General features: G+C 41.7%; 1 protein-coding gene across 1 annotated transcript in view; it reads right to left on the bottom strand.

Moving 5' to 3' along the window:
• Positions 1–25,590, bottom strand: part of TMOD2 (tropomodulin 2) — a 307,731-nt gene that overhangs the window by 18,964 nt on the left and 263,177 nt on the right. Inside the window, exons 7-8 of the mRNA XM_086958298.1 lie at positions 24,924–25,031; positions 19,007–19,150 (exon numbers count right to left, since the gene is read on the bottom strand). Coding sequence (XP_086814424.1) covers positions 19,007–19,150; positions 24,924–25,031 — 252 coding nt within the window. The remainder of the gene's footprint in view (positions 1–19,006; positions 19,151–24,923; positions 25,032–25,590) is intronic.

The following is a 25,590-nucleotide window of genomic DNA, read 5'->3' on the forward strand; positions in this document are numbered from 1 at the left end:
TGTGGTGTGGAAGGGTCAGTGCTCAGTGCAACAACGTACATACCAATTAATTGTGCAGAAATGACTTAGTAGGCCGAACATGTGAACATTTTTCCAGCACAGTTTCTCTGGCTAAGATTCTCATACACGTCATAAAGAAGAAAACACCTTATCACACACTTTTTTTTAACTCTGGGAGAACTGATACAAAAGGGCACCATGCTCTGACTAATGGATTAGAGAGCATAGGATGGACCTGGAAGCTGCAGCTACAGGGATATCTGCCATTTTCCATGTGGTTAGCCAAGGTTTATCCATGGTCTGTGTTACCTCAGGTAGTACCCGGGCTCACTCGAGGTATGCAGACTTATTATCTCACTACTCATTCTGGCAGATTGATAGATCTCAGCAACTTAAATGCTAAGCTCCATAGGGAACTATACATTAGTATTTAATGCTGGGGGTTTTATACCCTGCACTCTTCTTGTGTTCACTATTGCCAACAGCTTGCATTATAAAAGGTGCATAATGGAACATGTTTACGACTTTTGTGGCACAAGACAGTACAGTAACTCACCGTGCTGCGCTGCCCTGCGTCACGGGGAAAGGGCAGGAATGCACCCTATTTATCCAATATGGCACATTTCTGTCCTATTCCGTTGTGCTTGCGCTGTTTTGCGTGGTTTAGCACCAATGCAAGCACCCTTGCACTATGGTGCAATGGCATCTCTGTTGTAGGAAAGGGTTACCTCCCTGTATACAAACAATCCTGCAAGGATTTTTTCTCTTTCTATGTGTGCTGCACAATGCAGATCACATAGAAAGAGGAAAATAGGAGGCGAAATAAACATATTTCTCCTTGTTATGCCTCCCCGGGGAGGTGTATAATTTTGGTGCATTCCCTGGTTTACAAAGTTTTGTAGATCTCGGAATGTATAAAAAAATCATGGGTATTGCATGGGAACTCCCATGCAACACTCATGGAAAGACTACCCAGGGCAGAGTAACACCACACAGTATTTTAGGCTGTGTTGTGTTACTTCATATTTTTGGAGCCACACAAAGTGGCTTTGCGTGGCTTCAAAAATATGACGTACGGTTTGGGTCACTCTTACACCACATTGGATGGTGCAAGAGCGACACAGACTGGGTTATAAATATGACCCTAAGTAGTGTACAATAAAGACCTACAGTTAGGGTCACCAGAATTTTAAAGCCACAAACCAGAACATGTCACAAAAATAGAAGAACTACAATTGTACTTCAACCAAATCTACGCGGTGCCACGGGTCGTACCAGACCTGCAAAGGACAAGCCTTCAGAACAATTGTGTTCTCTGGCGTCCTGTACACCGGATACCAGTGCGAGTGTTTGTAACTCATAAACTCGTGATTGTTTTCCCGCACTTAAGGGGACACTCTCCATAGATTACACAGGATTGGTAAGGATCTCTTGGACCTACCTACTTGTAGGGGTATTAACTTTCCCCCAGATTACGGGAGGGCCCCCAAAAGAAACCGAATGCGACGGTCCTGACGAAGACCGGAGTGACCATACAGGCGCATCAATAGCGGTCGAAACATGTTGACTCTGGCAGTGGTAGGAGGGAAGCCTTGAGGTTCCTAATTATCTCCTGAAGGCATTTCCCATCCTCTGTTTTTTCATCTTTTTAATCCTGGTAGAGGTGCCAAGTAACGTTTAATAAAGTTGTTTTTCTAGTTGACACCTTTAATCAGTCTTAAATCACTCCCCATACTGCACAATTTTTTTGTCGCACTTTTCGGTTTGGAAACACAAGGTGTTTGCACTATTTTCACCACAGTGGATGTGTTAAGTGTTGTGTCTGTCTAGTCTGTTTGACTATATGTTGTGTTAAGTGGAATTTATTATTTTTCCCCCCTCCCTTATGCTCCGTCCTGTGTGGGGTACACCAGGGCGTATTGTAAGCAGGCCCAATGATGAAGCATGTCACATACCTCGATATGTGAGTGAGGGCAGTTTTTCCAAATAGAGCGATTTGCCCTATTGGGGCTGACTCTATTTTTTACCATATTAGTATATACTGTATTATTATTTACTCTTCCACCCCTTTCGTGTGTACACTAGTGTTCTCTCGGGGGGGTTCGGGGTGGCGGAGTATAAATTGTCTTTAACCCTCACCCCTTTTTTGTGATTACACTTCAACCAAATTCACAGAATGACAACGCTCATCAGCATAGAATTACAGAAGAGGCAGTAAGAACATAAATAAAATACAATTTGTAAAGCCAGCATCATGTCTCTTAATTCAATTACATTCTTATTACAGCTGCTAACTATCCCTGATTTAGAAAACATAAAAAGGCACCTACCACGGTTTTCAGTCGACCCTCTCTAAAAACCAGGACATGGGCTAAATTTCCTGAAATCGGGCGGGACTGTCCGGACAAATCCAGGATGCCTGGACACACTACCTATAATGTTAGACCAGACACCCTATTGTGGTATTCCCCAAACATTTTACCTTCACCCCTCCTGTATGCTGAATTTGTTTTTGTTGGCTTTAGGACTCTATGCTCCTTACCACTGCAAACCAGTGATAAAGTCCTTGTGCTGTCTCCAGCAACATGATAAAATTGGACTACATCAAATTGGCACATTTAATTTACTTGTAAGTCCCTAATAAATAGTACTACCAGTACCCAGGGCCTGTAAATTAAATGCTACTAGTGGTCAGCAGCACTCATTTTGTCACCTGCAGTGTTGTTGAGTTTGTAAGGAGTTAGAATGGAAACCTTGTGGCTCCTGATGAACTCCATAGACCTGTAACTGAAGCATTAGAGCATAGTGTAGTGAATGCAGGTTTAGAATGTGGAGTTCACTGTTACACGCAGAAGAACAAAGACGTTATAGTAAGCTTTGTGTGTTGGGTAGTCATCGGCGAATACTGGAACCGGAACAGAGGTGAACCAGTGCCTGGAATCTGCATAGCACACCGCTAGAGGTCTTGTTGAAGCGGTAGACCCGCCCCTCAACACGAGAACAAGCACTTACGTTCTGGGATCTCCGTTAGATCGGAGCTTCCCTATTTCTTTTAACACTCCCAAGGACTTCTCCGTTAATTGTTCTTTCCTTAATCCAGACTAGCCGGGTAGGAATTATCACCGGCGGAGCGATTTCCCAAAGACATCTACGCTTTCTCATGCAGCCCTGAAGATGTCACGGGACACTTCCCATTGTGATGAAACATGTTTTGGCTGGTTGTGTCCTTTTACGATAAAGATTAAATAACTAAAGAAACTTTAAACTACTTGAGTGGACCGTACATGATAACTCTCCAAATGCACGAGACTGTATTAACCATAGTTTTCACTCTATAACGCGTGCCCAGGACATTGCTTATCATCAAGCATTGCTGACTACCTTTCACAATCCAAAGGCAAAAATGCCACCTCGCTTTGAACGTTAGGTTCTGCAATTGCAAGAATACAACTACACCATTGTGCATCAACCAAGGAAAGGTCAAAACCCTGCTGACTACTTCTAACGAGTCCCTATACAATGCCCTGGCACCCATTCTAAGATGGCTGAAGCGTACATAAACTTCATTGTGAAATCCAACACCCTAGCTGCTATTTCATTGGAGAGAACTGTTATTGCCATAAGTCAAGATACTAACATGCTAAAACTGAAGGACATTATTACATATCAGTCTTGGTATCAGCACTCTCCACCTCTTACCAGTGACAGTGTATACCAGAAGTTTAAAAATGTCAAAGATGTACTGTCCATTACTCAGGAAGGTAGTGTTCTGAGAGCTTTAAGAACTTTCATTCAGGAGAGTCTGTGACAACAGATAAATAATGTGGCCCATGAAGGACATCATGGAATTGTTACCACCAAGTGAGCTCACCAAGACAGAGTTTGGTTTCCACACCATGAATAGAAAGTTGCAAACCAAATAAAGGCATCTCATCTATGCAACTGCCTGTCATCGCAAACCACCCAAACACCCCTTAAACATGTCAGAGTTGTCACCCCATGCATGGAAAAGAATAGTTGGTGACTTTCATTGCTATTGAAAATTAACATCAACTGATGGCAATCGTTGATGAATACTTCTGTTTTCCATTGATAGATCTCTTATCTATCACTGAAGAACGAGTCATTCAAAGATCAGACAGCATGTTTGTCACATAGGGTGTTCCTGCACTCTTAAAAATGGCCCACCTTTCACCACTCAAGAACTCAGAGACTTTCTCGGTCATCTTAACATGAAGCATCAGAAAAGTACTTGAAACAAATGCATGCAAATCTGGGTTTGTCAAATGTTTTGTCTCCCACCTGTAGGATCCTCCAGTGTTTATTAATCAAATTTTTCAATAGGTTTGATTCTGGGGTGAAGGTGGTGACACAGGTGAGGACTTCTGATATGGCTTTTTCTTGTTTCTCCAGGAGCGCCAGTCTGTTGGTGTTCTGGGCTCTCTTTTTGGCATTTTTTATCTGTCTAGCGGGGTACTGATGTTTGGTCAAGTTGGCGCTAAGTTCAAAAGCCTGATTTTTGAAGTCCTCTAGCTCGGTGCAATTTCTCCTGAGCCTTAGGAATTGCCCGTAATGGAGATTTTCCTTAAGGGTTTTGGGTTGGAAGCTCTGATATTGGAGAGGACAATGGCTGTCAGTGGGTTTTTGGTAAGTGGTAGTGGTGAGTTTATTAGGATGTTTCTTAATCAGGAGGTCCAGGAAGGGTACTTCACAGGAGGAGCTGTGGCCAGTAAATTTCAGATATGGATTGAGGCTATTGATCCAATCTAAGAAGAGTGTGATGTTGTCACTGGGACCTTTCCAGAACACCAATGGCAAATTTCAATATGGTTAAAGAGCGTTCCACGCTTCAAGAACCTGAACTAACCACCAGCCCCAACTGACAGACTACCTGCCTCAAGGCACATTCCTTCGCCATGTGTTCCCCTATCATCCTTCACCAGCACCTGATGAATCCGTCATGCGAAGGGCTCCTCAAAGCTCCCCATGTGTCCCATACATATCCATTGTAGATTGGGTTATTCCCCTTCATGATTATTTTATTTTTAGAATACTCTTGATCCTTAAATGTTGGAATACAATGTTTCCCTCCTCCCCGCCTTTAACATACTCCTTGTCTTTTGTTTTTTCTCACAGGTTTTCAACCGCCCAGTACAGGACTACTAGGGCCCCACACCAGGCTACCTTCTAAATTACTTCGAGCCTGTTATTAGCTGTGCACTACATTTTCACATAGGTCCTGAAGAAGTGCCACCCAATTCCTTAGGAACAACCAGGCACGAAACATGTCGACCCCACCTTAGTGACTGCCCGTTAGGAACATCACATTCCCACAGGCCATCCATTTCATTTTATTTAGGCAGGATCTACCTTAACCATTAAAGTTTTTTGAGAATAGGACTGACCCTGACTTAGTTTAGATCTCACCTCACATGCACGAAAAACCTCCACTGCCTCCTCACCCACACGCACCCAACGGCTTCTTCTAAAAATATCTCCGAAAAGAGCCCCTTTTACGGTGACCCCATCAGGCATTGCAGCGCCGGCCCGATGAGGAGCAAGGCCCAAAGATGAAGCATGACACCTCTCGGGGTGTGTGAGGGCAACATGACAAAAGATTTGTCTTTTCCTCTTTCCCTTTCATCCTCACTTTAGGAACTGCACTCTCCTTCGTTGACAAGCATCAGAAGAGCACACCTCTTTGGCCATAGGCCAATGGCCTTGGCAAAGGTTTCATGAGTACTCTTAAGAAATTTGTACTATAAAAGCTCAACCTTAAAACTTTCTTTAATTAGACACTTCAAGCTTAACGTTTGACCCTTCACTCGACCAAGGGTGAAAGCCCTGCAATCTTGATGTTTGGGAGAGCTATGAAGATCAAGCTACCTCAAAGGATCAACAGAAGATCAAATACTGAGGAAGAAACCCACATGAAAGACATGGATCATAAGAGGAAAGTGAAGGCCTATACAGACAATTGTCGACATGCAAAGGACTTTACGTTCACTAGAGGAGATCGAGCGTTTGTTCGTCAGCATAGAAAACAAAAGTCTGAACCGTTTCATGTTGTGACTAGCAAAGGACACGTGGTGACTGCTTAATGTCCATTACACGAGATTCCTCTCAATTCTGACATGTGCCTTATCGCTAGTCAGGCACTGATGTCAATGTGGAGACTGGGTCAAAAGGGACAAGTGAAGACCCCTGACTGCTGCTGTTTCTACATCACCAACGCCGATCAAGGACACTTCTACTGTCCGTCCCCAGTATCCAAAGACACAGTCGGGACATATGATCAAGATGCCAAAAAGCTCACTGAAGAGCTATGTTTGTGAATATATTTGTAAAATATTGACAATTTTTTATTTAACAGAGGTGGGGGAGATGTAGTATTGTGTGAGTTTGTAATGACGGAACCCTTGCGGCTCCTGAGGGACTCCTTAAAACTATGAGGTAAGCATTATAGCATAGTGAAAAAATGCAAGTTAAGACTGTGGAGTTCAAGGTTACATGCAAAAGAATAAAGACGTGTTATACTAAGCTCTGTGTGTGGCGTAGTCATTGGCTAGTACCCAGGCTGGGAAGGATGTCTCACTACCCACTATCATAGCCCTGTAAAACATGCCTCAGGTGCACTCCTGCAGCATATGTGGGTAGCTTTAAACTGCCATTTCGACCTGACAAAATAAACATTTTGGCAGGCCTAAACCTTACTTTTTAATACATATACGTCAGTCCAAAGGTATATCCTAAATGCTCAAAGGGCAGGTTGCATAGTATTGAAAAAGTGAGACTTGTACTACGTTTTACATGTCCTGGCAGTGAAAAACTCCTAAAGTCATTTTTCGCTGCTATAAGGCACAGGCCTAGAAAAATCATAAAACTTTTACTAGACTTGCAGGTCTAGTAACTTAAATAATCTACTCAACCTATTTGTAATACTCTTGACTCATAAACCGGTTTCAAATTATGTGATCGTGGGCAAATAATTTCATTTATTGAGCCGCCATTTTCTTCATTATCGCATATGAGAGCACCTTCAACTGTGCGAGTTCAGCATGTCTGCTGTACAAAAAAACTCTTTCGTTTGATATAATAAACTAAACTTATTTCCCTTATAGAATACAAATCTAGTTACATATAGGATACACATGACCCCTGACTTGCCTTTTAGTAGATTAAGAGCATTTTAATCAGGGCGTGGGCAGTAATGTTTCTCAAATCATGATTAAAAACTATAATTTTTAATAAATACATAACTAAAGCATGTAGTGACAGCACACTGTCATTTGTAATTAGCGGATTTTAAATTGAATTGGCCACACATTTTCCACTGACATGCAGCTTTACTGATAAAACTATACAGTGTACAAACAATAATGTTTGGAAATAGAGTTTCTGCAAATGTGTGTCATTTGCACATCCCCATGTAAAGTGTTCTGGTTTGTTTTGCTCCTAGTTAACTCTTTTTGTGCACCACTCTTCTTAATTTAAAAAAAATGGCCTTTTGTAATTCCTGATATATTTTGAAATATTTGCAATATTAATTTACAGGCTATTTATTTAAATGTTATGTATTAGAAAAAAATAAATGGCATCTTCAGACAGCTCACTTGATAAAAACCTCTAACTCTAGTAAGAGAGAGAAAATATAGCTAATTTCCAAAGCAGCAATTAGTTAAAAGACAAACTGACATTTGACCTCTATCCTTGAACAGTCAGAAAACGGTATTACTTCCAGAAAGGGGGACAAAAGACTTCTGGGTGTAGAGGGAGGGGGTTTTACTCATGGGATGAATGTGGAAGAGTTGCACCCTGCCCTGATTACACTTCAATGGATTAGGCCTGCAGCACATGCAAAGGAACCTGACACCAGGCCTGTCCTTGCCTTTGTCACCCTAGACACGTTGAAGCCAAACCCAGGGGAAGGGAAAGAACTGACCAGTATCAGTTTGGGAGTAAGTAAGGGATTGCCTACACACAAAGGTTGGTATGGGTATAACTTTGGCACCCTCAGAACCTCTTATCAGATTACTGCTGGACCTATGGAAGATTAAGAAAAAGGACTGCCCTGGTTTCTGAAGAAGGAAGAATGGACCTGCTTTCCTTGAACTTTGGGATCCCAGAAGTGACTCCCAGGGTTGGATGGCTGACCTACTGTTTGATCTGCAAGGACACAACAAGCTTCCAGAGGCATTTCCTTCAACTTCCCAGCTGACCGGCACCACATGGACCTGACTGAGCCCTGCATTGGCCTTTGCAGGAGTGAGCCCTGATTCCTAAGAGATGTCCCCTAGATACTAGGTCCTCGGATGTCATCAGAGTGCACTCCTTCAACTTAAAAAAAACTCCAGATGAAAATCCAGATATTTTGGGCTCTTCATTGCAGCGAGGGGGTTCTTTGTGGCATCCTGCTCTTCGTGACAGTGAACGCATGTGTCTCCCGCAACGAGGAGCTCCAGTAACAACTGCTCCTCGTGCTAACAGTGATCTCCTTGTGGCCCCGGACAACGCCAAGCTCATGCTGAGGCTCCTCTAGTGGACTAGGACTTTGTGAAAGTAAAATCTTCATCGAGCCAAAGCTGGTCCCTGAATCCAAACCGCGCTGCATCACAGATGGCCTGAACTTGTCACCTTGACCCGTTCCAGCAAGATTAGATACCTGCAAGTGGTGCTTTGTGCTTTTTGGTGCAATTTTCCCTTTAAACTTTAAAAACTCATAACTCCGGTTCTACTTATTGAAATTGTGTTAAAATGTACTCTGTTTGGTATTTTTCTTGTGTTCTGTTTTCACTTTATTACTATTGAGTGCTGCATAAATACTTTAAACATTGCCTCTAAGTTAAGACCAACTGCATTAGTGCCAAGCTACCAGAGAGTTAAGAACAGGTTTATTTAGTGACTTTTTGTGGTTCACTCTGACATGGATTGTGTTTATTATTTTAGTGGGGCTTCCAGCCCTCTCTACTAATAACCCAATTTCTTACAACCGGGATTTTAAAAGTGCACTTGTAAAGAAAGCAAATATAGTACTGATCATCTACTAAGAAATGTTAGAGGGTCTATGTTACTATCTACAGGGGAAATGGTTGTTGCATTTTGAGCAGAATTTACAAAGCATGTTTACCATTATGAACATTTAGTGAATGATTTATGGTGCAGAGTCATTCTAAAATGGCATGTAATTAAAATAAAAGGTGGTGCTGATTTAATCTGATGGCTCTGCAGCCCCTGTGGGCTCTTGATGTCTTCTTTCCATTCATTTCATTTGGGTCTTCTTTATCATAATACAGCTTGCATCCAAACTCAATGAAAACATACAGATATGTCATTGTAATCTGTGCCTCATGCAATGTTTGTTCATGGGCAACATCATGGAAGCCATAGTGAGTCCAAGACCAAGGGTACGGGTGTACTGGAAATCAGATGACGCAATTACACAGCCACCAACTTCATTGCGCCCACGAGGTGGGCTTCAATTACTATACGTGCTGACTGAAGCAAGAGATCCATGAAACATGCTCCATCCATGGATGAAGTAGAGGTGGCAATAATTGTTTGTTTTTTTGGTTTGGACATTTGCCTCCAGCTGTGAAGGAACTCGTGGTGATACATGCAAGCACCAACAGCCAAAAAGGGCTGCAATGATGGCTATCCCAGTTGCAATCCTGGCTTGCAACTCCACCCCACACACAGGGAGGTGCACAATGAGGTTACTGGGGTCTTCAACACCCCAATTGCGTGGGGAGTCTCGGGAGGGTGCAGGAAACCCCATCTCCAAATGCAAGAAGGGTGCTTTCAAGATACAGGACAATCCAACCTCTTGTAGGGGTTGAGAGAAGGGCAAGGCAAGGTCACCCTGCACCAAAGGGAGAGCAGGGAGGCTTGATGGTACCCACACTCCCTAGAGTATTGGCAAAGAGCAACAATGGTACTACTCTACAACACCGAACACAGCATGTAGCAGTGGGTGAAAATTTCAGTCCATGACAGCAATCTGAAGGGATAATTGACTCAAGTGTGCCTCCACCTAATGTTTTGGATAATCATGGTCAGTAGGAGGTGACTGGCTTCCTTGCATGAGAGTGGACATGGGTGGCTGGTGTGTCCCTCATGTCAAGGAGAACCTCTGTCAAAAAAAAGATACCAGTGGGGGGAAAGGGTGCTGTTGGCATGCAGTTGTCATGTAGTCAACAGTGGTGGAAGTATACAAGGTAAGCCAGGGGTATGGGGAAGGGGACTACAGGCTTACTGGTAAAAGCATGACTTCAGGACAGTCGGGTCAGGGCATTAATAAACAGAACGAAGGTGGGGTGGAGATAGAAGCCTAGGCAGGGGTGAGGGATGAGAGGAAGAAGAAGAAATGGTTTCAGCACCTGTGGTAAGACAGAAGAGTTATAAACACCAGAACAGGGAAGGAGTACAGAAGGGCAGTTAGTGCAAGTGCACAAAGGAGAGTGGTCGAAGCACCTATAGACAAGGAACAGCTACATTTGGGATGGTTGAAAGGGAGAGTGGAAGTAAGGGAAAAGAGGCCCAGAAAGTTGAGGGGCCAAAGCTGGAATAGGGACAATAAATAAGGATATGGTATTGATAGCCAGCACTGAGAAGCATGGAATAGGGAAAGGGAGATGCTGATTCAGGTAAGGAGAAAGGGGGAAATGGTGACTAACAAGACAAGTTACCATATAGATGGGCATTTTTTTATTGAGTAACAAATTGAAAAATGGTCAAACAAGTAAATTGATAAATTCAAGTGGTTACACAGAAAAACGGTGTGCAAAGAGGGATCAAAAGCTGAGGATAGGGAGCTAGCCAAATGAAACTGCATCTAAACCAACATAGACATGCAGCTGAGGCATTCACAATTCATGCCAGTACTGTCTGTTAGTGTTTGGATTATTGGTTGACTGAGGTGTGAGCCCTGTCAAGCAGCAACCAAAATCCTAGTCAGGGTAAGGCATAAGCAAACCTCAAATTAACCCTGTGGTAGCTGTACACAGAACAATCAGGCTTAACTTAAAGACAATGTGTAAAGTATTTGTGCAACTCTACAAACAGTGAAAAAACAACACAAAAAGAAAACCACAGCAACTTAGAAAAACAGATCTGAATTTAATAAATAAAAAAGACCAAAGCGACAAAAATCCAATCAGTAGGACCGGGTTTAATAATTTTTAAAGAATAAACTTTAAAATAGCACCGACCATGGGTATCTGGTCGTGCTGGACCGAGTCAAGTCAAAATTTTAGGCTGACAGCGATGTACAGTCCCAGATTAGTCCAGCTGAATTTTTACCTTCTCAAGTTTTGTGCCAAGAGTACCATTTGGTTTGGAGAGAGTCGCAAGGAGAGTGCCACAGGCAGTGGTCAGCATGGGGCGAAGAGCAGGCCAGAGGGTGAAACACCGGCGGCCTAGAGCTTCAGGGTGGAAGTCATCCATGGGCGTGGATGGGTGGGGTGTGTTGCTATCAAGGAGGAATAGACAAAGTTAATCTATCAGCTACAACCAGCTACAACCAGTCATGTGACCAGAGACAGCCTACAGGCACTAAATGACTAATGCAAGAAAATCGCAACTTTCTAAAAGAGGCATTTTCTGAATTATACTTTAAAATCTGAATTTACCATAAGTTAGGTACACCTAAGCTCCCTATTGTGTGTGGCTGTCTAGGAGGAATACACAAAGTTCAACTATCAGGTACATCCAGCTATGTGACCAGAGACAAGCTACAGGTACTAAATGGCTAAGGCAAGAAAATGCCACTTTCTAAAATTGGTATTTTCAGAAGTGCAATTTCACATCCAACTTCACCATAAGTTATGATTTTAAATTGTGATTCTAGGGACACCAAGCATAAACTGGTTATCTCTTCCTATTTGGAAATTACTCTTATAACATGTAATAAGGCAAATTCAATGTTATCTTACGGGAAAAATAGTTGCAGTATTGAAAAACTAATTTAAGAGTTTTTCACTACAAGGACAGAACCACTTTACTAGGGAGCTAGAAGTAAATTAAATATTCCAAGTAATGATAAGCCAATATTCATGTGTTTAGAGGAGAGAGCACAAGCAATTTAGCACTGGTTAGCAGTGGTAAAGTACACAGTGTACTAACACCAGCAAAAATAAGTTCAGCAAACAAAAGTGGAGGAGACAGGCAGAAAGTTGGGAGGAAGATTCTCCTAAGACTGCCAGGTCGAAAAGTGAAAAAGTCCCATTAATTGAGTTGTTCGTTGAGGAGGGTGTGAACCCTTCTCAAGCAACAGCCACAATCCTTGTCAGGGTGCACCACAAAAAATCACTATATTTACCTATGCTTAACCCTCTGCAAGCTTGGCACAAAAGAAGTCAGGCTTAACTTAGGCTCAGACTTAAGTTAGAGGCAATGTATGAAGTATTTACTCAGCACATTAACAGTAATAACGTGAAAACTGAAGACAAGAAAAATACCACACCAAGTAAAACAAATAGCGTAAATTATAATAAATTATTTAACAACAAAACAAGAAGAATCCAATTGGTAGAGCAAGAGCTATGAATTTTGAAAATTTAAAGTGAAATATACCACCAACCACAGACATTTAGTTGCACGGTAAAAAGTGATAAGTTATGGCCGACCTCGATGGAGGGCGTTTAGGATACAAGAAGTGGATTGGGCTCGGTCGCTGCTTACCTTCGAAGTCAGACTAATTGTTGAAGAAAAATGGATGAGAATGTAAAGTTTAGTGGGGCAAGGCAGCCGGCGGTGTCCCAGGAGGAAGTGTTATCGCAGGGGAGCCACTGAAGGAAGTCGCTGTAAAGATTTCTGTGTTAGGACTTAGTACCTTTTATAGAAGTGTGAAATGTCCAGTGGGGCAAAGCTGCAGGCTGTAGCCAAAGAGGACTGCATTAGGCCAGATACCCCGTGTGTGAGAAGCAAATGAACAAGATTTGCTGCTGTAGAGAAGAACATAGCAGGATCTGCTGTGATGTCAGGTTGACCAGTGATGTGCCTTGGAGGGATCGGCAAGCAGGAAGGTATGGGCCTCCTTTCGGTTCTCAGAGCACATTTTAGTAGCAACTTTTAAGTTTGGGATTTGAGCTATCTGGAAACCTTTTGCACCATTTCCGAGGGGACAGATCTGGATGGGCATCATTTGTAGGTTTGGTACTCACTCAGGCTGGATCAAGGTGCCGGTTCAAGATGGTTGGAGCCTGTTCTGTCCCTGATGCTCTGATCAAGAGGCCAGACAACTGGCCTTTATAATCACTCTAGAGTTCTTGGGTTCAAATAGGAAAGCAGGTCTCAAGCAGTAGGGCTGTCCTCTGAGGGCATACGTCAGGCTTCAGGCTGCAGGGCAGTCCTTTTGGTGCAGCAGTGCAGTCCTCTGAGAATCCTTTCGCAAGTCCAAGAGTGAACTGAAGAGTGGGTCAGAGGGTTCTATTTTTATACCTGATGCGTGCTATAGAGTGGAAGAAAATTCTGGTCTTTTCCTTCCACAAAAGTGTCTGGGATTTCCTGTCTCCCTACCCTGGTCTCAATTTATCTGGTGGCACAATAGGCTAGTGTGAAGTTCTTTGTGTGTGTGCTGCGGTAGGTCCTTTGAAGCGCAAGCACGGCTGTGCACGGTCCTGCAACCCCATCCTGACAACATCAAGTCCCTCTATTGTGTGGTTGTCTGAAAAGAATGCACAAAGGCCAACTGCCAGCTACACCTAGTCAAATGACCTAGGAAATTGGCGGCAGGCACACAATGGTTAGGACAATAGAATGCCACCTTTGAGGTTAGTAGGCCACAAAATTACGTTTTTAATTAACAGGGCATGTAAAACTCAAAAGTACATGTCCTGCTTTTTAAATACAATGCACCCTGCCCTATGGGCTGTTAGGGCATACCTTAGGAGTGATGTAAGGAGTCTTAAGCATGAGAAAAGGGTTAATTTGCCAAGGTTTAAAACTGCTCACCGGCTGCATTGACAGGCCTGTGACATTTTCTATGGGGCTTCATAAGTGGGTGGCACAATAAATGCTGCAGGCCCACTAATAGCATGTAGCTTACTATCCCTGGGTATATGGTACACCACTTCATGAGGAACTTATAAGTAATTCAAAAATACCGATTAGGTATAAGCCAATTTTCCCTTTTAGGGAGCAAGCACAAGCATTTTAGCACAGGTTAACAGTGGTAAAGTGCACAGAGCCCTAGGGTCAACAAAAACAAATTCAGTAAAACAGGAGGAGAGAAGGTAAAAGGTTTTGGGGGAAGACCACCCTAGGGCTGAAAGGTCTAAGAATGTAATTCTTGGACTTAACAATGTGATTGCTAATGACCTATTTTATTCACAGCGGAGCAAGTCCCATGGTTTAACATCAGAGGTGGCTTTTATGACAACTGCACTGCCATGCAAGATGTGCATATCCAGACTGTAATAGCATTGCAGCTAGCTCAGAAGTCAATGGCAGTATAGTGAAAAAACTCATACGGTTAGGTGTGGCGTCCAGGTAGGAAGCAGACACAGGGGAGAGCTGGTGCACAGGAGAGATTACATGGCTAGATCATGGAAACCGGTAGGGATTGTGTTCTATCGGAAATATTTCTAGGGTTATGAGCCAAGTGGTGGGGAGTTGAATTAGGAATGGAGGGTTTTAGAAAATGAAACTGCGAGAGATGGAAGAGAAGTGATTATTTCTAGCTGATGACTGTGGACATTCTGAAAGGTATCATCAAACAGATGAGAGCTGTGTGCATGCCCACTTGAGAATTTAAGCTTTTTAATGTGATCTTCTTGTTTTGTTCTCTAGGGCAATCCAAGTGTTGGAGTAATGGAGTATGGTGATTTTATGAGAGGATGCATGGATGAGAAGTGATTGATGCATGTGGGGTTAAAGAAATCTAAGACGGATCAGAAGTTAGTGGGCACTGGGGTGTGGATATGGTCTTCTTGTGTGGTGAAAGTATATCCGGGACAGCTAGATAGATAGATGTTTTAATGGTTTGAGAGGTGGGGTGGGAAGTTGTTTGTTTTTGGGCAAGTGTGGAAGTAATGTCAGAGGCAAAGGCTGGAAGATGTTCAGGGTGTTAAGGTTGTTCATAAAGAAAGGTGTCTGGGGCGCAATCATATTTGGTACTCATTCTTTTTGGATGTATTCAACCACGGAACGGTTTATGATAGGCTTGAAGGATGGTAAATCAAAGTCTCAGGGATTATGGTGGAATGATTGCATGTGGAACTATGTGCACCCAGAAAGTGAGACAGCAGGATACAGGGAGTTATGATCATTGCTTTTGTTTTACAAGTTCCCTTGGTGAAGAGTGGCAGGAAGGACGAGTTATGTATTTGCAGTCACTCCACCTTGTAGAAGGCTGGGTACAGAAATAAGGACAACTAATGAGGCTGGAGTTTGGCAAAGTGTCAGTCCATTGAAATGGTTTGGGAGGTGAGAGGTATGGGTCATTTACTGCACACCTTGTGGGGCTGAGGGATAAATGGCCTCACCTTGTTGCAGCATTGATTCATCTGTGAGAAAATAACGTCATCCAAACCACTAGACTGGAACTGATTAAGATGGCGAAACAAGACTCAGGAAGGTGATAGAAAGGTAGGCCAGATGTTCCTGTTTTGGAAGGAAATGCTACCCATATAAAATGAAATGAAATGAAATGAAAAAGACATTTATTAAGCGCAAAGCTAACCGGGGGTATCCCAGCGCTGACAGCGGCAAGTAATAGACACCACAACCAGACTAGGGGAAGAGCCAGGTTTTTAATAGTTTACAAAAAGCCAGATGATTGGATTCCTTAAGCAAATGAAGTGTTGACAGGAGTTAGGAAACAATCAGCAATCAACAGGAAGCAAGAATGGGAACAGGTAGGTGTGAGGTAACAGCACGGTTAGGGAATTAGGCAGCGGGGCATATTGCAGGACGGTCCGGTGCTATTTAAGTATGATGGTGCCCACGTGTCCATACTGGGCAACAGGCTGTTTTTGGAAATGCTGACTGAAGTGCTGGAGGATATGTGGAGAATACCAGGTGGAGATGGTGTGGGGAGACAGACAGAACACCAGATATTTTTCTGGTGGCAGTGTAAGGGCTATAACAAAAGAGATTTAGTTAACAAGCAAGGGGAAGAATAGGCGGAGCAGGGTGGAGAGTGAATGAAAAGTGAACTGAAAGCAGGTCTCGCCCTGCAATCGGCAGGCCAGGCCAGGCAATCAATGAGAAACAATTGGTAACGGATAGAAGCCTTAAGACAGGAAGGTTAACTGAATGTCAGTATTTTAGGAAGGGTGCAAGGAAAAGTTATTCATTATTAAGATGTTGTATAGTGCATTTTAGAGTATGCTGCATAGTATAAGGATTGGGATTTTGAGCTCAACTTGCTCCCATGAAAGTGGCCTTCCACACAACGTCAAAACTGTGTTTGGTATTTCCTCTCCATTCTTTGTATGCCTTCTATTGACACCCCAACAACTGTTTGATAAAAAATATATGTATTTTCCAAATCCCAAAAATAGGTATTGAAATATGCACAAGTGAATCCACAAATGGTTGACCCTATGCATCGCTTAGTCAAGTCAAGTCAAAGGATTTGTATAGCGCGCTACATACCCGGAGGGTCTCAAGGCGCTTGAAGAAGGGGGGGGATTACTTGTCAAATATCCAAGTTTTAAGTTGCTTTCTGAATGCAAGGTGGTTCTGAGTGAGACGAAGGTGAGTGGGGAGTGAGTTCCAGGTTTTAGCTGCGAGGTAGGAGAAGGATCTACCTCCCATGGTGGTTTTATTGATGCGAGGTACAGTAGCAAGGGCTTGGTTGGAAGATCGTAACTGGCGAGAGGGGGTGTAGAAGGAAAGTCGTGTGTTGAGGCATTCGGGTCCAAGATCGTAAAGTGCTTTGTGTGTGTGGGTTAGGAGGCGGAAAGTAATCCTCTTATTGACGGGGAGCCAGTGGAGGTTTTTCAGGTGACTAGAGATGTGGTCTTTACGCGGGATGTCTAGTATGAGTCTGGCTGATGCGTTGTGGATGCGTTGGAGTTTTTTCTGGAGTTTTGCGGTGATACCGGCGTATAGGGTGTTTCCGTAGTACAGGCGGCTTGTAACCAGTGCATGGGTGACTGTTTTTCTGGTTTCGGTGGGGATCCAGCAAAATGTTTTTTTGAGCATGCGAAGAATGTTGAAGCATGATGATGAAACGGCGTTGACTTGTCTGTTCATAGAGAGTGAGGAGTCCAGGATGACGCCCAGGTTCCGTGCGTGGTCCGTTGGGATGGGTGCTTTTCCAAGGGCCTCTGGCCACCAAGAGTCATCCCAAGTGGAGGGGGAGGTACCTAAGATAAGATTCACATAGATGCAATTTCACTTCTACAGTGTTTAAAGACCTGCCAGGAGAGAAGTATTTTCAAAGGCAAAATAGAAGTTTAATGGTGCTCCAATGAATTTGACTTCAAATTCTCTCTGCCTACAATAAAAGCCGACCGGGAGCATGTATTTCTGTATTGCATTAGAGTTATTGAAATGGGTTTGAGAAAAAGATCATTAATGCACATAGTAAATATGATATGCACCATTTATGTAAAAATGTAGAACTGTAAGTGGCAGGAAACTCAAATGCATTTCTGAAAAACATCTTGTCTACTTTTTACAGGTTTTATTTGTGTCTTCTGAAATAATAGCTTGGACATGACATAAAAGACCTCCACAATAACATGCAATCTAATATGCCAAAACCCAAAGTGGCTTGTTGTAACAATGAACATATAAAATAGCACTACCCATGTACCATTAAGACAACTTAAAAGAAATATATATATGGCTATTACACTATAGCCTTATAGCCCGCCGTAGAGGGCTATACCGGCTATTGAAGGCCCTCTCCAGCGTTAAAGGCCCCGAGCACTTTCAAAGATATGTTCTACAAGCTCACCACGCATGGCCAAATGTTTCCTGTGGTTACACTGTTTAGATGATTTTAGGGTCAAAAAGTTTGACATTGAGCTTTAGTGACAGCAAAATGCCTTGTTTTATATGTACCGAACCTATATTGTGATTTGTTAACATGTTACCAAATCGAAATTTGGGTTTTAGAATAAATACAGAATCTGTATTTGGAAGGGGTGTGTAAAGTGCTTCCCTTCCAAATACAGATTCGCATACCATTCATTTGTTTGTAATTGTAAGCATTCGCAAACGGGAAGGGGTTGCAGGACTACTGCCTGCTCGCAAAACATGTTTATAAAGTATTCATTTTCTCTTTTAAATGCAGCCCGTTTTTTTCCCTTAGGAATAAAGACTGCAAAAGGAAAATGGTTTGCATTTACAAAAAAAAAAATTACTTTATTTAAAAGCAATTCCAGGTATGGGGGACTGCTGACCCCAACAGGCCACCATACTTGTGACTTTAAATAATCATATAGGGTATCAATTTGCGACCTATCTCATGCATATTAGCACGGTAGATCCAATTGCAACTCGCTACGAATCAGTATTTTCTGAATCAACCTATTAATACATAAGTTGGTTCACAAAATACCAGTGCATTCGGTAGAAGTCGAAGTCCAAATTGCTCCCACTTCCACCAAATGCATTTTTAGTAGATTCCTGTTAAGAAATCGCAAATTGCAAATCATTGTTTGAGTCAATTTATGATTTCTTAACGGGAATCCTAATACATCAGTATTCTATTACATTAATTGCTAAAACCATAGGTATTTTCCAAGGAATCTCTTCAACCGTGATCTTTACTATGGACCTGTCATAAAGAATGGAAGGGAACTCAAAATATTCCAATTGCTTGGGAATCTCTAAATAAGGAGTACAGTATACATATTGAATTTCCTCCACGGTAGGGACAGTTCTGTGGAGGTCATTCAAGTGGTGGATTCTAGTCTGTATTTTGAATTCCCACCAGAAACGTGGCAATTTTCAGTTCCCTCCAAACTGGAACTGAGCCGCATATCCAGTTGGCACCAAGAAGCTTATGTCATTCAATAACATAAGAAAACGTAATAACATAACATCTTACCTGGTTGGCAATCTTTATCTCTGTCAACGTTTGATTTTCTTTCAATGCTTCCACTAGAGCCAGGATACCCCTTCCGGTGATGAAATTGGTCTCTACATTAAAACTCTTAAGAGTTTTGTTAACTTTCAGCATCTCTGAAAAAGCCTAGATATTTGGAAAAAGCACATGAATGGAAAGCCAGGTACATGTTAGAGCATTTGAGACTTTAGAATTAAGATTCAGCAATAATGCCCTAAAGAAACATTCTAGGTAGCATGCCAGTTACAAATGATATAGCAGGCAGAGATATGCAATAATCAGTAGTAATTTAAAAGTTCAAGATGCGCTATCCTGTTCTTTGCAATTAGTGCATCTTTAAAAATAAAGAAAATCATGAAGGTCTAAGTCCAAATCATGTCTTGCATTTCTGTCTACCATTTTACCATTCAAAACTATTCCCTTTTCCAATTCAATACTCACTAGAGTGTTAGTTGCCCGTAAGACTCTATTTATAAACCTACTTAAGACTCTAAAGTTAAAGGTTTACAAATCTGAAGGTTAACTATGCTGTACTTAGTACTCAAACTCCCTTCCCCTGACTTTGCAACCAATTGACGACCATTTCAGGTGTTGCAAACTGAAATAACCACTAATAAAATGCCACCCAGTATTCTGTCATGCAAAAATCTGCCATTTGTGGTTAAAGTGAACTTGCCTGATAACACTAGCATAACAAAATTAATGGTTGCAACCAGAAACTGGATTTTTAGCTGAGTGCCCAATGGAAATGAAATATGTGTGGCATCAAAGTCAACAGGAAGACCAGAAATCTTATGGGGTCCCACAAATGCTGAAAAAGTATTTGCAGATGACATACCTTAGAGAAACCTTTTACAATGTGAATGTGAGCATATTTCTGAAGAGAAAACTACAAACCCTGACAAACTATTCTAAGCAACTATGTTCTCCATGTATGCATTTAAAATACTGTCTGTTAGTCCAGTGAACGTGTTAAAGTCTACATTTTTCATAAAAAGGTGCCTTGGTTAACAATGAAGAGAATGTGTCCGACATCAGAACATGTGTTTAACTTTATCGCAACTGTAGAAGAGATAATGGAAAACATAGAAAATGATTTTTTTAAATGTGATAATTAAATCATGTAGCTTTAACCATATCAGACGATGCTTTCTTGAACATGTAAACAAAAACAATTATAAACGTGCAGCTTAAATTACTAGTAGGCTCTCATACCTAATGTGCTTCTACAACTAGGCCTGAAATATATTTTGTTGGCTTCTGTTTGACATTAAAATAAAGTGCCTTTCAGAAACTGCTGATCTAATCCTTTCACTGTAAAATCATTCATCACTTTAAAATGTGCCACTCTAAGAGAAATTTATTTCTTTGCTTCCTCACACCATATGATTTCCTCATTTCACTGAACAATGTATTCTGCTATATTTTATAATGAATAGAGTATTAGCAATGTTGAACTTCCTGAAGATATTGGTTTGCATGGTCTCATCAAAACATTCTGATATAAATGTTTAATTGCTTTGGACTAGCCGTTTGTCCACACAATGGGATACTGACAACAGCTAACAGAAGAGACCTTCAAGGGATCTCATGAGAACCTTTCCTCATGTATCTAGTGCAAGACGTATTAGAAACCTGTAGGTAACTGCTCACCAGCATTAATGTTTACCATGGGAAATGAGAGGAGAGACAACAGACCATTGGAAGGTCAGTTTCCATTGGACGAACCATGCTGAGTGTTGCAAATGTTTTATGTTTTCATATATACGTGCTCCTAGTTAGAGAGTAAATCCATTCTATGTCATTCTTCTCTTTTCCATGCCACATTACCCTTCATGCTTTATGCATTATTTCTTCCTTATTCTTGTCAAGATGCTGTGTGCTACTAATAACAGTGATTTCCTATTATCCTGATATTTTTGCAGGGGGACTTTCTCTTATAGCTCTCTTTTATAGATACTGCTTTGATTTAAATCTCATTGATTTAATTAACCTCCTGGTTGCTCATGACGGCGTGTTCTCTAGCCGGCGTGTAGCTGTCATACTGCTGCCACTCCACCCACGCAGTATTAATTCCCCGCCTGTGCGGGCAAATTATTGAGTGGGCAGGTCATGGCGGCACCATGCCGTCATGAGCACACGCTGCCCGTGACTCATGATGGCAAGGAGCCGTCATGAGCACTGAAGCGCCACGCCCACCCCTTAGCCCCCCCCCCCACCCCACGGCAGAATTTGTGGCGCAGGGAAGGGGTTAACAGTTGTTACTGCAACCTGTTGTGGAACTCGGCTAGTTTTCCTGAACTACTTTTTACGGGGAGTTCATTCATTGACTAACTTGATGCTCCAGAGTCTTGCTCTTTTCCACAAGAGCTCTTTTTGGGTTCTTATTTAGGTTAGGACTCTTAGACTAAGATAGGGACTATTTCCTTTATGAAATATGCTGTCTATATTAAGCTGATTCCAACAAAACCTATTTTTGATATTTCTGTAAATTGACTAACCTGAATAAAAATAACAAAAACAATACTGATTTCTTAATGAGAAAAAATGCCTTAAAAATTTATAAAATCTCTCATCATTGACTGAACATTAAGTTACTGAAGTTGATGATTATATGTAAATTTAAATTTATTACAGCTCCATTCTGCCATGGAGGCAAAGATCCATTTGCCTGCCAAAAATAGGAGGCTTTTAATAATAAGTGCTTGGAATTGCACTGGTCATCAAATTGCCATCCCAAATGTTGGGCTCTAAAAAAAATTCATGAGTTCAAAAGAAATTAGTAGTGATTTTCAGAGCATTAATTGTGAGATATTTTCTTTTTCTATGTACCCCAATATACAAGAGAGAGCTATGACACAACAGGGTAGGATTGCATGGAGAAGGGTTAATATTTGAAGCTGTTGTACTAAAACAAATAAAAGTATGTCTAGAAAGCCTGTTGGGGGGAATGTCCCCTGCATGGCATATAGAAGTATGCAGCTCTGAGTGACTAAACTGCATGTGACTCTGATTTGTACTGACCCAGTTATCATCCTAATCTAGTGTACATGGTAATGCCTAGACCTGTCCCTTTTATTGCCAAAGCCCAGAAATAGCTTTGTGACCTGGAGGGGCACAACAAGGAGGCTGCACGCACTAGGGATGCCTGGCCCGGTTGCTGCACCTGCCAATAATGCCCAGTCTGGAGGTTATTCAAACAACAGTGGTCCCATTAACCTCATAACGGCTATGGAACGTCCAGCTCCAGTGCTGGACGTTCCATTGCAGCTATGAGGTTCGAACGTTCAATGGCCGACGGCAGCACTCCTGAGGTCGTGGTGCCGTTGACCGCCGAACGTTCGAAGCACTTAAGAGGTTAAGGAGGAATATACACAATGAATAAATATAGACACAGTTGTAGCTATATTGATTGGGACATGTCCAGTCGGACAGGGGTCTAGTGTTTACTTATAGATGACTATTAAGAATGTTAAGAAACAGTTTTGAAAGTTAAGATTAGCGATAAACAAACTTATGTCCAAGGAAAGAACCAACTGTATGTCATCAGTGTAGGAAGTGGTCTCAATTCCATATGAGGTAATTAGAGAGATGAGAGGGACCATATAAATATTAAAAAGGGCGATACTAAGGGCAGATCCCTGTGGCACTTCCATATTGACCGATCTTTCGGCTGACAAAAATTGTCCAAAGGCAACTGTTTTCCGACTTTCGGTCAGGAAGGAATTAATCCAAGATACAACCTTGTGGGAGATCCCTATTTCTTGAATCCGCTGGTGAAGGATGGGGTGGTGGATGGTATGAAATGCTGCGGAAAAATCCAGCAGTATCAACACCACATTGTTTCCAGCATCCAGAGTCCTTTCAATGGTTTCAGAATCTTCAAGTAGAGCTGACTCAGTGGAATGTTTGGGTCTGAAACCGGATTGTTGGATATGGAGTTAGTTAGAATTTTCATGATGAGTTGTTGTTTTACGATTTATTTAAGTACTTTTGTAAATACCGGAAGTAGGGAGATTGGCCAGAGGTTTGGGATAGTGGCTGGATCTGCTAGGTTATTTTTGGAAAGGTTTTACAACTACCAGTGTCCAAGATGAGGACATAAATATGTGTATATATATATATATATATATATATATATATATATATATATATATATATATATATATATATATATATATATATATATATTTTGCATGTTCTATTCAGTGTTGGGTAATGAATTTACCATTGATTTTTTTAGATACATTTCGTTATTGCAATGTCTTCCTCTTGTGCAAAGTATGCCTTATTGTTTGCCTACTATATTATAGAATACATCATTTATTTACTATTTAATAGTCTGCAAAAGTGATTTCATCATTTCATTTTGTTAACCGAAACCACTTGGTTCCTATGTATCTGCTCCCGCAGGAACCACTGTTTCTTTATGTACTGACAAAGAGATGACAATGTGAGTCCTTTGCTGAACAGGTGACAGAGACTGTACATATGAGCAACCTGCCTTATTTTTATCGCTAGGACTTTTTTGGCCAAAAGAACTTTCTGAATTGAACCACCAGTGTCCCATTGGAAACCAATTAGTGAAACACTTGCACTAAACTCCACTTACAGGAGGGGGCCATCCTAGACACAGGAGAGATGCCACAGGCGGGTGCAGCATTTTACCATAAACCCAAGGGTGAGATAATTTAACCTTAAATCTGATATCTCTCTAATTGTGTAGTATTTCATACCACTGTGATATTAAAAGTACCTTATTTTCTAAAAAGACAAACAGTTGGATGGGTAGTGATTTATTAGGTCTGCTGGTTGATTGTTGAGTTTTCAGTCATTACCACTCACACTAATTCCCTGAGAAGCCTTGGACTGCTCACCCATGCAACTTGGAGAATCAAATGTGTTATGGGTATACAAGTCACAGTTTGCCGAGCGGTAGAAGATACCAGTGGCGATCAATTTCCGCCACCATAGTTCCATCCCAGTAGCCCCAGTGTACCCCATGGCGTCCCAAATGTTGGAAGAAAAGGTCAGTGCGTAATTTTCATGACACAAGCATAATTCCGTATAATTCCGGAATTTTACATTATAAGAAACACTGGTAACCCTCGCCATTTCATTGAATGCAAACCTTTGTGTAATTTCTGCCTATCGTAGTCTAGTTTGAGCAGAAAAACAGTCAGCCTTTGCCACGCAGCCTTTACAAAGCAACTGCTTTACCACGCAGCCTTTACTACTCAGGTAAGTTCCCCACTGGTGCGTGTTTGTAACTTTACCAGGCATGCTTTTACCACATAAATAAATAGTTTTTTTAGATTATATTATTATTATTTTATTTAAATGAAAGGTTTTAGGTGTGGGTAGTGGTAAAGGGCGGTAACAGTAATTTTAGGGGTTAGGTGTGGGGAGAGGTAAAGAGAGTTAGGGGACTGTTTATCGTTTAGGGGTGGGTAGTGGTAAAGGAAGGTAATTTTAGTATGCAACGTTGGTAGTGGTAAAGAGAGCTAAGGGTAATTTTAGGGTTTAGGGTGGGTAGTGTTAAAAGGAGATTAGTAGTAAATGAAAAACATGAAGGTTTTAGGGGGTTCACCATTCAAAAATAAAAATTATACATACTTACACTTACATACACTTATTAATCATAGTAAAGGCAGCGGCTTTGAAAGTCTGTGTGGAAAAGGTATGCGTAGTAATTGCAGGCGTTATAGTTATACATTTGCAAAAAATATCTCCCTGAGAGACATTTCGTGCTTATACTAGACTCCTGTAAACCGTACCCAAATATTTAACACACCTCAGGAGCTTTTCCTGTAATTTCGAAATAAAATCAGAGGAAATCCTTATTGCCTCAAGTATGCTGAATATGTTCTTGGAAGTAACCAAACAAGATCCTACTTACAATGGCGACGGGGTCGTTGCTCCGGGTGGCTGCTAGGCTCAGTTTGTTCACATGGGTGTTGGCTTCCATCGCCTTCGCAAATTCTTTCAGTGTTGGAATCGGAATGTTCTGCAGTTCCAGGAAACACACATGGGGTCATTAAAACGAATACACTCGACAAGACGCTGACCTCAGATTATAACCAGATTTCTAACATGCGGAGGTCACCCGGCAGTCCCTGGCCACATCCAGACTCACATGAAAGCATTTCCTTTATGGCATTTACCCAGATGCTTTCGAAACAATCTCAATCACATTTAGGCCACTATGAACAGACAAAAACAACAAAAATAACACATGTTCTTATTTCATAGTGTTTTCTTGCAAACATGCCACAGGCTTTTTTCAGTTTTACGTTCCAACTCTTCAGAGGCAGAGGAGCGGGGAGGAGAACCATTAAATGAGGAGTGTTTTTGTTAACGCTGTGACGAAGCATTATAGCGCACACCACAGGCTGGTGCCAATTTAACTGTTCCTTTTGAAGATAATAAGTTTAAAGGATCGTATAGAAAAATAGAAGACGCCTACAGTCTTTTAGCTGAGGCGGCAAGGCAAGGTTTCAAGTTTCTTCGCGCCAGTGCCTTTGCAAGGGTGCCCGGACCCTTCAGCAAGCGAGGAATTGACACCT

The sequence above is a fragment of the Lissotriton vulgaris genome, chromosome 2_1 (genome assembly GCF_964263255.1).
Source record: "Lissotriton vulgaris chromosome 2_1, aLisVul1.2, whole genome shotgun sequence".
Taxonomy (NCBI): Eukaryota; Metazoa; Chordata; class Amphibia; order Caudata; family Salamandridae; genus Lissotriton; species Lissotriton vulgaris.